General features: G+C 45.2%; 2 protein-coding genes across 2 annotated transcripts; one reads left to right on the top strand and one right to left on the bottom strand.

Moving 5' to 3' along the window:
• Positions 1 to 1,439: 1,439 nt before the first annotated feature.
• DEFB105B (defensin beta 105B) lies at positions 1,440 to 4,762 on the bottom strand. Its single transcript, XM_030312063.1, has 3 exons — positions 4,693 to 4,762; positions 4,291 to 4,332; positions 1,440 to 1,567 (listed from the first exon to the last, which is right to left on the bottom strand). The coding sequence occupies exons 1-3, from the start codon at positions 4,760 to 4,762 to the stop codon at positions 1,440 to 1,442; spliced, it is 240 nt and encodes a 79-aa protein (XP_030167923.1).
• A 5,329-nt stretch (positions 4,763 to 10,091) lies between these two features.
• DEFB106B (defensin beta 106B) lies at positions 10,092 to 12,659 on the top strand. The gene is made up of 2 exons (XM_030312064.1): positions 10,092 to 10,191; positions 12,508 to 12,659. The coding sequence occupies exons 1-2, from the start codon at positions 10,143 to 10,145 to the stop codon at positions 12,657 to 12,659; spliced, it is 201 nt and encodes a 66-aa protein (XP_030167924.1). The 5' UTR covers positions 10,092 to 10,142.
• The last annotated feature ends 843 nt before the right edge of the window (positions 12,660 to 13,502 follow it).

The following is a 13,502-nucleotide window of genomic DNA, read 5'->3' as shown; positions in this document are numbered from 1 at the left end:
GCCTGAGAGATAACGTGTGCTATTTAAGCTGCTAACTTTTGTGGTGCTTTGTTGTACAGTGAAAGAAACAGATACCGCAATGTTCCAAGATAAATCTCCTTTTGGAAAGCATATTTCTGTGTTCTTTCAAGGCTCCCGTGTGGCCCACGGCATTCTACTGTGTCCTGAATGGTTGATATTGTTTCTGGTCCATCTTATGAACTTATCTTAAACCTAACCTCCCAGGTCTCTATCTTAAACCACTTACTACAGTTCCCTTGCTCTAGCAGGCCACGTTATTTGGGAATTTTCCCTTTAGGATGGTTTCAGCCCAGTGACCTTGAGTAGCATTCACTGGGTCTGTGGAAGCCACGCCCCTTTGCCCTCCCTAATCTCGTGAGTGCAGTCCACTCCAGTGCTGACTTTTCTGTCCTGCCATGGTGCACAACTCCAGTCAGAGCTCTTTGCCTGTAGACACTTTGAAGTGTGGGCACCTGGGAGAGGCAGCCACTGCTGGAGAGGTGGGGGAGAGAACCCCTTCCTCCCATCCACCATTCTCCCACCAAGGAGAGACCAAAAGATGTACTGGAGTGCAAAATGACCAATCATACAATGGTAGCTCAAACATTAAACAAAATACTGTTCGTCTCACATGTAAAAACTGAGTGATCAAATTTGAATAGCTGCTCATAAGGATGAATAATTTTGACCTTTATTGTATGAAGCTACAAATTTTATTTCATGAGGCAAAAAGTTATATAGTCAACCATCCATGCTTAGTCTAGGCTGAGCATTGTAAGTCAATCTCTGGCATTTTCACTTATAGGCAAGAAAAGAAGTGAGAAGTTGGTGCCACAGACATAAATTGAGTAGGTATGAGCTGCTTAAAAAATACACCATAAGTTCTAGAAGTAAAGAATGACAATGTATTGATATACCAAGAAATGACGTGGATAATTTCTTGTATTCTATACAATTATAAGTCCACTGACACAAATGCAACGTCCTTTCTGTTTCTCTATTTTGTTAAAATTGGTACACATAGATAGATACACAGAACATGACGGGTGTATACACGTCCGTTTCTGGCTCCCAGGCTATGACCTTGAGGAAGTGACAGCTTCTCTGGGTCTCAATTTCTTCAAATATAAATAGAGATAATAAAATCTACTTCATAAGATTATATTGAGTTCTCTGAGGAAAGTATGGGGGAAATACTCACAAATGACAAGGTACTCCACAAATTTGTAGTGGTAGTATCTGATTAGGCTCTTAGGCACCTTCGAATCTTGATTTTAAAATCAATAAAAAATAAGCAAAGAAACAAAACAAGGGGAGAAAGAAACCAGAATGATTCTGAGACTCACTTATGGTGTTTCTTGGGTAAACCCACCCAATTTCTCTTGCCCTCCTTTGAAAGTCCAGGCCTGCTTCCAAGACTGGAGGAGGGCCGGTTGGGTTCAGCTGACCTTCCGTCGGCAACAGAAAAAGTTCAGCTTGCAATGTCCAACAGGCTTCTCATCCTCAGCACACATCTTCCTGCACTTGCCCCGGCCGAGCCTGCACGGCTCACAAGCAGCAAAGTCACCTACACCAGAAAGATCTGCTGACACACCTGTCCAGGGACTCCCTGGACGTGGGGAGAACATCAAAGGCCACCCAAATAAAGGAGGGTTTATATGGTCATAAAGAGTGTTTTTAAGAGCCAGCCCTGATTTTTCAAAGAGCTCTGCTTTTCTCAGGATGGAGATGGGGAGACTTAATTTTGAAGCAAGAGGTCGGCACATTCTTTGTACTTCATGTGTTTATAACCTGGCCTGTGTCACAAGTAAGCACAGTGGGGCCAAGTGTCATGTATATTACAGAAGCATAAAAATACATACCTGATACTTCTGTAAAGGTTACAGGATAAAGATTAGAGGGCTATCTTGTGGTTTGAAAAGATCCTTGAAGGTAGAGGTGAAGTTCGGTGCGGTTTTTCTGGGGGGTCTGGAAATGGTGTGTGTCCTCTGCAAACTGCCTGATCTTAACTTTCTCATTTGTCAAATGAACATTCTAGAAACACTTGTCTACACTGTAAATTCTTTTAGTGGTCAAATGGAGTAATTCATGTGAGAACATTTTGCCAAACACTATTTAGTCAATTAGCTGTTTTTTGCTGTTACTTTAAGCAAAAGCTTTTTTTACACGATCACAAAAAAATTTTTCAGGATAACTTTCATGGACCGGGGAGGTAGTGTCTTCGCCAGCCAAGAGTCCTTTATTTGCTGGTCTGGTTCTCCAGTGGCAACCTTTATGTTGCAACCCCTTATTTTCTTTCCTATTAACTACCTTCTGTCAGTAACCCAGAGTTACATGGAATCTTACAGGTTGGTCTCACTATGACAACCACTCACTGGGCTCCTTGACAGCTTATTTTCCCATCCTCAGTGGCTATTTAGGATTTTACATTCCCTGTCTCATCAAAGAAGATGTTTCCTCCCTCTCCTTCCCTCTCACATCATGGCTCAGTGACATGCCCAGAGTTGGTCCATTCCTGGACTGCATTACATCACCTTGATGCTGGATCTCCTCAGGTTGCCCACCTAACTCCTGAACACCAACCCAAGAGCTGTTTGTGCTCATGCTAATTGCTGCTTGCTTTGTGCTGAAGCTTGCCCAGGGGGCATGGGGATGGCCGTGACTATCCAGTTGGTTCTATGAAGTCCACTGTTAGAATCAGATCTGTTCCTCAGGCTTCGCTCTAGTAAAGCCCAAGTCCGCATCACATGTCTCTTCTGCCAGATGTAGTGCACTCATCACAACTTGTGATAAGAATTCCTACTGGCTCTGAAACAAAGCCCCCCTTGACTTTTATTCCAACCCGCTTTGATTGGGGGCAAGGGTAGACACAAGCTAACATTCTACTGAAGGCTTCCTGAGAACACTGAAAAACCAGTGCCCTGCTTCCTTGCCACACAACAATTCAACTCCTTGTTCATGTCTAGCTGCTGATTTTATCATTTTCTCCTTCTGAGTTCCAATCTTCTTCCTTACCTGGGAACTTCTGGGTGAGCAGCCATCCACCTTGTTTTCCCAGCTTATGTGAGTTCCACCCGTCTTCACTCAGATGATGCCCCAGCCCGTCTTACCTCCTGAGCCTTGCATTACTGAGGCAGGGAGGAATCAGTGTTTTCAGCCCTGGAACCAGGTAGGATATGGACTTATGTTGTGTTTCTAATCTGACCTACGCTTCGGAATGCCAGGGAGAGTCTCTAGATGCCCATTTGCTGCCAAATTAGAACACCCATTCTCCTGCTAACCCGCTCTGTCTGTGTTTATATGCAGGGCTTACAAGCAATGGGCGGAGTGATTATTTATGACAGCATCTGCTCTTTTCAGGCAGGGTGTGGTCTGACCATTCAGTGCCTTGCCATCTGTTGAGGATTTTGTATGCCACCTCTGCTCAAGGCTATTGCTGGGTGCTTTCCTACCCGGTTGGGAATCACAGAATTCAGACTTTGTGACTCTGGCATCCTGAGTTGGAAGCCTAGCTTACCACTTGTCATTCTGTCACCCGGGGACAATTATTTAACGTCTCACCCATGTCCCAGCTTCATCGTCTTGTATAAGACAGCAGTTACAATAGCACTTAGGGACGTTTTGACAGTTAAATGACATAATCCACATAAAGTTAATAGACTGCCTGGTGCACGGGAACTGCTCAGTGATGAGTAGAACCTTAATTGTTTCTCACTCCAAAATGCTGTCTAAACACTTTTAAATTCTGTTTGCAATTCTCCGGAGATGTTTCTTTCGGTTCTGTTTATAATATGCATTCTTCCTGCAGAAGATAAGTATACGAAGAGATCAGGGGGTGCTTCAATGGGCACAGCTCTTCTGTATTGGTGGTGAGATTTCACCGCTCCTTTATTTGATCCTTCTGAGACCAGTAGCATAGGCTGGGACACCTCTTACTGGGTTTAGGGGCAGAGCCTGTAAGACGTGGGCGAGCATGTTCTCAGAGCAGTGCTTCTTGGCCGGTACAAGCCTGATCCTGTAACCTTGCTTTCATTAGCACCACAAGCTAATGACAATAGGTCATTACCAGGTCCAAATCTCTGTAGCCAAAATTCCAATTCAGTAACTAAGAGATTTCCCTGCGAGATAACAAACCCAGATATGATGCTGGCTACAAGAGGCAGAAATCTGGGGTTTCAGGCAACTCTATTCTTCTGATTATTTCTATCACACCTTGCCTCCAGAAGTCAGAGGGAGCTGACAGGTCAGAGGTCTTAAAAGTAGAAATTATACACAGGGGATTCAACTTACCTCCTGGAAGTGGCTTGGAATACTCGAGTCCTGCCTGGCACCCTAAATTCAAAATAGCACATTTTGGATTTTAAAGTCAGTGCAGGAAATAACGCTGTACAAAACAACATTCCTGGCTCCACACATCTGCTGTCAAAGGGCAGCAGATCACAGAGGCTGTATCTTTATTCTATTTCTGAAGGCTAGCACTCTGGGTAACCAGTAAGAAGTTTAATAAAACGGTTGGGGGTAGGTGGGAGAGGGAATTGTAGTTTGCTGAGAAAATGCCACTGTAGATTCAAGAAATTCCCGTGAGGACCTCAGTGGGGAGCTGACTGTTAATCTCGATTTTATGGTGGCCCACAGAAGAACCATCAGGCTTTAAGAGCTGCCCCCATCACAATCCCATCCATTTGCAATTACCTGATGGAAACTGGGCGAAAATGAAGAAAAAGGCAAAGACAACATAAGACATCTTCCCGGTCAGGGTCATTTCTGGGGAAGACCCTTCAGAGCAGAGGTCTGGGACCTCTGCAAGAGGACAGGAGGCTCACTTATATTTGAAAGTAATGGGGAATACACTTGGTCAATGAAGTGAATCAATAAAGAAAGCACATTGACATGCTCCATTTACTAGGATCAAGGACTGACATGATGGGAGGACCTGTATTCTGGGAATTCTGGCTGGGGCAGTGGAAGGAACACGAGGCCAGGAGCTGGAAAACCAGGAGCCACGCACTGATCCTACTGATGCAGGACATAGGAGCCTGCTAGCCCCTTCTCTCTCCCAGCTCCATTGTCTCTTCCATTGACTAAGGAGCAGCCATAGTGATTGACAGACGCAACATGCCCAGAGCTGGTCCATTCCTGAGCTGCGTTCCATCACCTTGAGGCTGGATCTTCTCAGGTTGCCCACCTAACTTCTGAGCACCAACCCAAGAACTGTTTGTGTTCATGCTAATTGCTGCTTGCTTTGTGCTGAAGCTTGCTGGGGGGATGGGGATGGCTGTGCCTATCCACTTGGTTCTTTGAAGCCCACAGCTCCTCTGCCAGTCTCTTAGGGTTGTTGTCAAGCTGTAGGGATGAGGATATAGATGTGCTTGGAACATAGGGAAGTGCTTGGAAAGAAGCCTGGTGCCCTGTAAGAAAAGCCCAAGCAATGTGCACTGTTACTGCCCTGGTTTTCATTTGTACTACCTTCACACAAGAAAGGGGGGTGGTTAATCTCAATTTTATGGTGGTCTGGGAGAAAATGGGGGGAGGGTGGTAGTCATTTTACCAACTTAGCTCTGAATCCCTGAGCCTGTGACAATGTCACCTAGCAGCCCAAAGGCAGAATTTCCACATCCTTTTAATTCATCACGAACACAGGTATCAAAATTACTACTTATATACCTGCACCCCCAAATAAGTCCAATCCTGTTGTCCATGCTTCTGCAAGGCTCTGTTCTTTATCTCGGGAATGCAAAATAGGATAACTGAACAAGGCAGGCTGAGGTCAGACAGAGCAGGTTAGCAGGTGTATGACCTCGGGCAGGTGGCTTACTTTGTTGAACTTGTCTCTTCATCTTACAATGGGGATGGAATAAAGGTACATACTTCATAGGATATTTAAAAGGACTCACTGAAATGAGTATTAAGTGGCTATCAGAGTGTCTGGCTATTATTACCAGCCTTACATTCACATGTCTGCCTATCCTGCTTTGTGTCCAACTTTTATGTAAATTCTTTTTCAACTACACCAACTCACAGTGAACTTTTTCTGGCCTGGAAAGTGCAGCCATGCTGATATCTGCACGTTTGTTTCTGTGGCCTTCAAACAAGGCAGCTTCATGAACATAAGGCAATATGTAGGTACTAGGGGATGAGAGCTGAGCCTAACAGCCTCAGCCTTCAGCTTTCAAGCATTTTTAATAACCTGGAGCCAGGCCAAGTGTGAGGAGGGCAGCTGCACACCCCTGTTCTTACCTTGGGGTTTAATGCTCAGCACTCACTGTATTGCAATTCTTAATAATTTTATCTTTGAATATGTGCTCTGTAAATCAAATCTGGTCAGAATAGGAGCAAATCTGGGACCTTAGAGCCTCAGTCCCCATATGATCTGCCTTCCTTCCCTTCCTCACCTTCTTGGGGGTTCCTGGTCCCCGGCCCTGGGGGCCCCACCCAACCTCCTCCTTTCCTATCCCTCCCAGAAACACTGCCACCACCGACCCCCAGCTCGTACTGAGTGGAGATGTATCTAGAGATGGGATGGCAGTGTCTTAGGGCCCAGCATGCCATCAAACCCTCCCATGCCATGACCGTGCCGTGGTGTAGGTGGGCAACCTGGCAGGAGCAGACCTCTCTCCAGCCCCCAATTCAATACGGATTGCTTATAGCAGATATTGACATATCCTTGAGAGTTGCCTGGCCACCATGGATGGCAGTGGCAGGCTCATGGGGGAAACACCTGGCTTGACTCTCTCTGGAGCAAGACACGCTGGTCCAGCAGTGGCTGATGGTGGACCACACACGTATGCGCAGTGGCAGTGTGGGGATCCCCAGGCAGTGTGAACATCTGCAAGTGTCCTTCAAGTATCTTTGTGCTTGGGAGATTGTGACATTAAATAGCAAAGAAGCATTACTATGACAGATCGAGAGAACTAGATACCTTTAATGGCGCCTTTTTTCCTACTTCTTGAACATGGGCCCTTGCACGTTATGTGGCTGATCTTGACCTGGAGTGAACTTCTAGTCTTAGGAAAACAAGATGACTCTAGAAACTTTCAAATTAAAGGGCTAGTCCTTGTCATGGGGATTGCATGGCCTCCTTGCTCCATCATGAGGCCAGAGATGCCCCTATAGAGTGGTCCCTACCATGCTCACTTCTGTAGCTCAAAGCCACCTGCTCCAAACTCAAATCCTTCCATATGCAATTGCTTTGAATATGGTACAAATCATCATTTGTTTAGCCATTTAGAGCCTACCTGCTTTGCACACCCCCACAAAAGTGCCCCCAACATCTGCTAACATAGATAAGACAAATCCCAGAGCTGTAAGACTCCAAATTGCTGACAGCCTTCTAGGGCTTTGATCCCAAGACTTCTCACCTTACTGGTGAGAGGTATCATCTAGATTCATGAGCCCCTGTCTGGCACCCCTCTCCCCTGGGAGATCCATGGCCCTTTGGGGTGGGCGCCTCATGCTACCTTCTCTGGGAGGCCCATCCCCTCATGCAACCCTATCCACGTACCACCTGATTAACACCTCTCATGGTTCTACCTCTTCCCTGAGCAGCCCTCAAACCCTGGGACTCACCACACCCCATCCTTGGAATTCGCCCACTCAAAGTTATCTGCCCTCCTCACAGTGGTGTGTGAGTAGGACACATCTTAGCTCTTACAACGTTGCACATCCCTTGGGAGAGTTAGTTGGCTATTTGTGAGTGCTCACACAAAATCACATATGCCATGCTCTGAATGTCTGTGACCCCCTCAACATTCATGTTGAAACCTAATCCTCACGGTGATGATGTTTGGAGATGAGCCTTTGGGATGTGATTAGCTCATGAGAATGGAGCCCTCATGAATGGGATTAACACCTTTATAAAAGGGGCCCCTGAGAGCTCCCTGTCCCCATCCCCCAAAGGAGGACACAGTGAGAAGTTAGCCATCTGCAACCCAGAAGAGGGTCCTCACCAGCACCCGGCCATGCTGGTGCCCGGTCTTGTATTGCAGCTTCCAGAACTGTGATAAATGTTGTTTATAAGCTACTGAGTCCGGGGTGTTTGGTTATAGCAGCTCAAACAGACTGAGACACCATACGCTGAGAGGAAGACAAAGAATCCCAAGCAGGATCCGTGCTGCCAGCCCAGAGCCTGATGCAGGGCTCGATCTCACAAACCATGAGATCATGACCTGAGGAGAAACCAAGAGTCTGACACTTAACCAACTGAGCCACTCAGGCTCTCCTAAATTTTTTTAAGTGAGTATTGGAAGGGAATAGAAAAAATTTGTATATTCAGCCTATCATCCTTTTTTTTTAATGTTTTATTTATTTTTCAGAGCAAGAGAGAGACAGAGTGTGAGCAGGGAGGGGCAGAGAGAGAGGGAGACACAGAATCCAAAGCAGACTCCAGGCTCTGAGCTGTCAGCACAGAGCCCAACGCGGGGCTCGAATCCACAAACTATGAGATCATGACCTGAGCCGAAGTCTGACACTTAACCGACGAGCCACCCAGGTGACCCTCAACCTATCATTCTTCACTGGATTTTTCATATAAGAATATATAATCAACACACACACACACACACACACACACGTACGCATACATACACAGACCTCACAAAAATCTCATGGTGACTGAGGCTAAGGATATATGGAACATTCCCGCATAGTTATTTTAAGCAAATTGTTTAATTTAGAATAATTTAGAAAATCTGCACAGTGGAGAGTTCTCACATACCCCTCCCCCAGCTGCCCCTGATGTTAACATTCATGCTAATAATTATTAATAGTATGACCACGATGCGTTTGTCAAAACCAAGAAATTATCATTGGTATGTCATATTCCTACTGACTACCCTACAGATTTTGAGTTTGTCTGAGGTTTTCTCACAACCGGACTGGGGTTTGGGGCCTGGGAGAAGAATAACACAGGGTTGAGGCTCCTCACCTTGTCCCTCGTGTCAGGGGAATGTGCTGGGGACATGCCTGTCCACCCCGATGTTAACCCTGGCCACTCATTTAAGGTGCCAGCTTTGTCCACGCTAAAGGGACGCTCTTGCCTCCCCACATTCTTTGGAATTAATCTCCTTCATTCAAGTTGGAGGACTCAAGCCTCACCTCCTGGAGGGAGCTGTCTACTGGGACCATCTGCAATTCTTCTGTTAAAAACGTGTCCCTTTTATCACAGTTATTTGTGCGTTCAATCATTTATTGACATTACTATGGCAGGAGGAAGTAAATTGATGGTCTTATCCAGGTCACATTCACAAACCGTGTTTTCAGTTACACAGCAAGCATTTGGTTGCTTTTCGGGAGTTTGTGATTATTTTAATAATATCTTAAGATATTTCAATTTTCAGTAGCAATAATAATAGGGAGAATGATGATGAGGGAGGCTCATCTTCCTAATGTCACATTAAAGAGAAGTATTTCCCAACAGGGAAGAATTAGAGTGGGTAATTCAGGCCTTTCTCTCCATCCACTTAGCTGATTTACTTCAGATTAGGAAAAAAGAGATAATCAAATTAGTGGCAGCCTGTGGTCAGAGTATATGGATATTTGATGTATCTATAGTCTTAATCAAATATCAAATATCCCTTATGCTCATAACTATCCAGGGAGCTGTTTGCAGATTAAATAAGATGATGTATATAGTATTTAAAGTATCAGCACTTTTTAAAAAATAAATAAAACATATGTTTCAGTAAAGGCACTTGCCGAATGTACACAGCTCACAAATATTGGAGCTGGAATTCAGACCCCACTGACTCCATCATGATATTATGTAATTACTCTGATTTTACATACAAGTGAACCAAAGCTATTAAGGAGCATAGTCAGGATTAGAAATCCAAACTGCCAGATTCCAGATCTTTCTTCCTACTGGTGCATATATCTGCCCCTGATCATCAAGGCACCCTCTACTCTGTCTTCCCTTCTTCCCCATTGTTCTTCTTAGGAACTTTCCAGTATCAGAAAAGCAGTGAGCTGCGGACTGAGTGACACCCACTGAGATGTGGGCTCGGCTTGGCAAAGCATGGAAACGTCCTCATTTCTGGCATGCCTCGCTGATCAAGATGTTCTCTGGTCTAGAGAATGTATAAATGTGGGTGTTTGCTGCTCTTTTATCATGGACGCTGTGCTGATCTCTCAAGACCCTTCGAGACATGAGGACATTCCTCTTTCTCTTTGCTGTTCTCTTCCTTCTGGCCCCAGGTAAAATGAACGTCTTTGTAGGGAAGGTTCTAGAGGTGGTGGCCCAGAGAAAGAGTCTGCTTCAGTGAGCACCTTGGTGTGGTCAGCCCGGTGGCCCTGCAGGGGAGCATTTACTATGGGAGGTGACCCCCCCTAATGTCTCTTCTATAAATCCATTGCATTTTCCCTGATTGTCTAAGATGGGGTATCACGGGGTTGAGGAAATAAGGATATGCCAGGAAAGATGCCCTTTGGTCCCCAGCTCCATGCTCACTAACAAAAACAAAAAATTGGGGAAAAAACGTAAAAGCTAGGGTTGGCATCTGTGGATCTTGTAAAAAATAGTCGTGATAGAGATGAGACAGGTAAGAAAGAGAGCCAGAAAAAGGCAAAAAGGGACGAGGAAAGGGACGGAGCTCGGACAGCGCGTTCACGCCGGCCATGGCGCAGGTCAAACGTACGTGTCAAACTGCTGCTCCTTCGTCACAACACCATGAAGCTGGGCACTTGTGACGAACACTTCACACCACAAAATGCATGCGGTTCTCCAATGCCAGGACCTTTAAGAAAACTCTGTCCTACTTCGAATTTAGTGATTTCAGACCAACACTTCAGGCTTGGAAGGTTTGCTTTATAGATATTTCTCAGATGCAGAAACTGAGCCTCAGATGGGCTAGGCGGCTTCTCAAAGTCACACAGATAAGCCGGAATGAAGCCAGGACCTGAGAGTTCACAGCAGGACTCCTGCCACATCCTCTGGCTCCCAGGAACCTCTAGTGGCTCCAGACAGATCTTCCTCAAAATAAAATCCAAGACTAGACTCATCCCAGTTTCCAGAGAGCTAGAGAAAGGGCTTTTCAGAGCCTGCAACGAGTCCAAATTGTGCCAGATGCTATAGATGTCTCCTCAGGAGGCTCAGAATTCTCACACCAGCTGTATGTGTTGCTGGTCTGTTTGCAGTGAGCCTGTGTGGTTCGATTCTGTGCCAAGTGCACCGGGATCCAGGACCTACGGTGAGCTGTTCATTCCACTGACCTCGATGTACACGTTGGAAACTGACCAAGGCCCCCTTTTCAGATCAGTCAGGTTTATTACATAATTTAGTTAACACAATATAAGATAAGGCAATATAAAATTATCTATATAAGCAAATGGAACTGACCTATTAATATGCATTTGCACACACGCACACACACACACACACACACCACACACACACACACACACAGAGTTACATTAACCTCTAGATGGGTGTGTGTGATGAATCCGTCCCGAATCCTTGTAGACACAGATGCTCTCTCTTTGCAGAGGCTCTCTCTTTCTGGACCATCACTGTTAACTGGATATAATACAAGGACCCTTGTGAAGAGTGAGGTCCAGTACCTCCAGCCTGGGATGACCTTACAATATTAGGAGGGGGGATAGAGTACTGTCCCCTGCAGTGGGGGCCAAAGTTCACTGAGCTTTGAAACACTGGAGTATTGATACTTATGAACTTATATGCAGATGCTAGAAATGATTAGTACACATGCTAATACCAATCCGCCTGGTTTTAGTTTTACATATATGTGAATTAGTCACCTTTGTTTGTCGACATTAATTTCAACTTGTGTACATCTGATGCCTGTCCTTAAATATACCTGGATTAGGTAATCTAACATGTTGATTCCAGTAAGATGTCTGTCTCTCCTTAACTTGAAGCGGGTGCTCTTAGGACGGCTACTGATAAGTACTAAGGCAGAGCCACTATATTCTGCACAGAATAGACAAGAGGAGTCCTGGGAATCACTCCCAAACATGCCCCTACTGGCCCTTGAACACGTTTTATGAAATGTGGCAAAGAAATCTGATGAGCCTTTCTAGGCAATCTTTTCCCTTCCACCCACAAGAGTAAACTTTTCCCTTTCTATGTATTTATCCCTGTTTATTATTCCAATCGTGGGCCATGTCCCCAGCCTCAGACCTGCTCAATTCTCAGGGTGTAACACTTGGACAGCGAGTTGGGGAGTTACCTGACCTGGAGGGGTTTACAAGGACAAGGTGGTCATTACGTACCGCTAACAGATTCTGATAAAAGAACAATAGCTTCTGCTTCCCAAAGCCCCCACAGCCTAACCCCAAATGTCAAGACAAACGTATTCTTCCTGGTCGTTAACCCCCTAAAACAAAAAGACAGAAAAATTGGAGAGAAAATATCTCCCTACCATCTCATCTACTGGCAGGATGAGACCATGGCAGCTTGTAAAGAAATCTTTCCTAACTAGTTACAAGACTGTACCTGGTAACTGGATGTATGTGAGAGGAGAATTAATCCCAGTGGCTCCTTGCCTTCCATAGCCAGGAACGCGTTTTTTGACGAGAAATGCTCCAAGCTTCAAGGGAGGTGCGTGAATTCTTGTCAGAAAAATGAAGAACTTGTTGCTCTCTGCCAGAAGTCTCTGAAATGCTGCCTGACCCTCCAGCCATGTTGGAAGAACACAAATGATTAAATGTGAAGCCTCTGGCATTCCAGAGTGACATACATGACCTCATTTTGTCTTCTTTTTACTCTGGTCTCTTCAGTGAGAAGGCACCTCAATAAAAATAAATGACTATCTTTTATCAATTTGTCAAGTGCTTCACTTAGAAAGGAAATGTGAGTAGTTAACCCTAATGGTCCCTGCCTACTTGCCTTCTTTTTCTATAATTTTTTGGTAAGGGAACTTTCCCCAAATGATCTGATATTTCTTTTTATTTATTTTTTTTTTCAACGTTTATTTATTTTTGGGACAGAGAGAGACAGAGCATGAACGGACGGGGGAGGGGCAGAGAGAGAGGGAGACACAGAATCGGAAACAGGCTCCAGGCTCCGAGCCATCAGCCCAGAGCCCGACGCGGGGCTCGAACTCACGGACCGCGAGATTGTGACCTGGCTGAAGTCGGACGCTTAACCGACTGCGCCACCCAGGCGCCCCTGATACTTCTTTTTAAAGGGGACTGCTAAAGACTATACATCAACAAACCTCTCACCTGCCCTCAGGCAGTCAGCCCCAACCACCTGTGGAGACAGATGATAGATAAATGGGTAAGTGGAGAAATGAACATATTAAGGATAACTAGAAAGATAAATTTACTTATTAAGGATTCTCATGTGTCATACACATGTATAAGTTAATCATCTTGACTCCATGGCTTTAATTGGAGACGATTATGGATCCAGGTCCCCGAAGACTTTCTATTATTTGCCAAATCACTTTCTGACTCTAAGCTTCATATTAGCCAGTTCAAGTAAGGATTCCTGGTCATGTTCCCCAGGCCGAAGATCCAGCCTTAGTTCCCTGTTGGGTCAGAAA

Source organism: Lynx canadensis, chromosome B1, assembly GCF_007474595.2.
Source record: "Lynx canadensis isolate LIC74 chromosome B1, mLynCan4.pri.v2, whole genome shotgun sequence".
In the NCBI taxonomy this organism is placed as follows: domain Eukaryota; kingdom Metazoa; phylum Chordata; class Mammalia; order Carnivora; family Felidae; genus Lynx; species Lynx canadensis.
Note: the sequence above shows the minus strand (reverse complement) of the source record. Positions and strands in the feature narration are given on the sequence as shown.

What these genes read in the sequence shown, in the direction of transcription:
- DEFB105B (XM_030312063.1), bottom strand. Translation starts at nt 4,762, where the DNA reads ATGACCCTGACCGGGAAGATGTCTTATGTTGTCTTTGCCTTTTTCTTC. An exon ending in TTTCGCCCAGTTTCCATCAG is followed by an intron (nt 4,333 to 4,692) that starts GTAATTGCAAAT and finishes TTTTGAATTTAG; the next exon opens with GGTGCCAGGCAGGACTCGAG. An exon ending in TTCCAAGCCACTTCCAGGAG is followed by an intron (nt 1,568 to 4,290) that starts GTAAGTTGAATC and finishes TTTCTGGTGTAG; the next exon opens with GTGACTTTGCTGCTTGTGAG.
- DEFB106B (XM_030312064.1), top strand. Translation starts at nt 10,143, where the DNA reads ATGAGGACATTCCTCTTTCTCTTTGCTGTTCTCTTCCTTCTGGCCCCA. An exon ending in TCTCTTCCTTCTGGCCCCAG is followed by an intron (nt 10,192 to 12,507) that starts GTAAAATGAACG and finishes TGCCTTCCATAG; the next exon opens with CCAGGAACGCGTTTTTTGAC.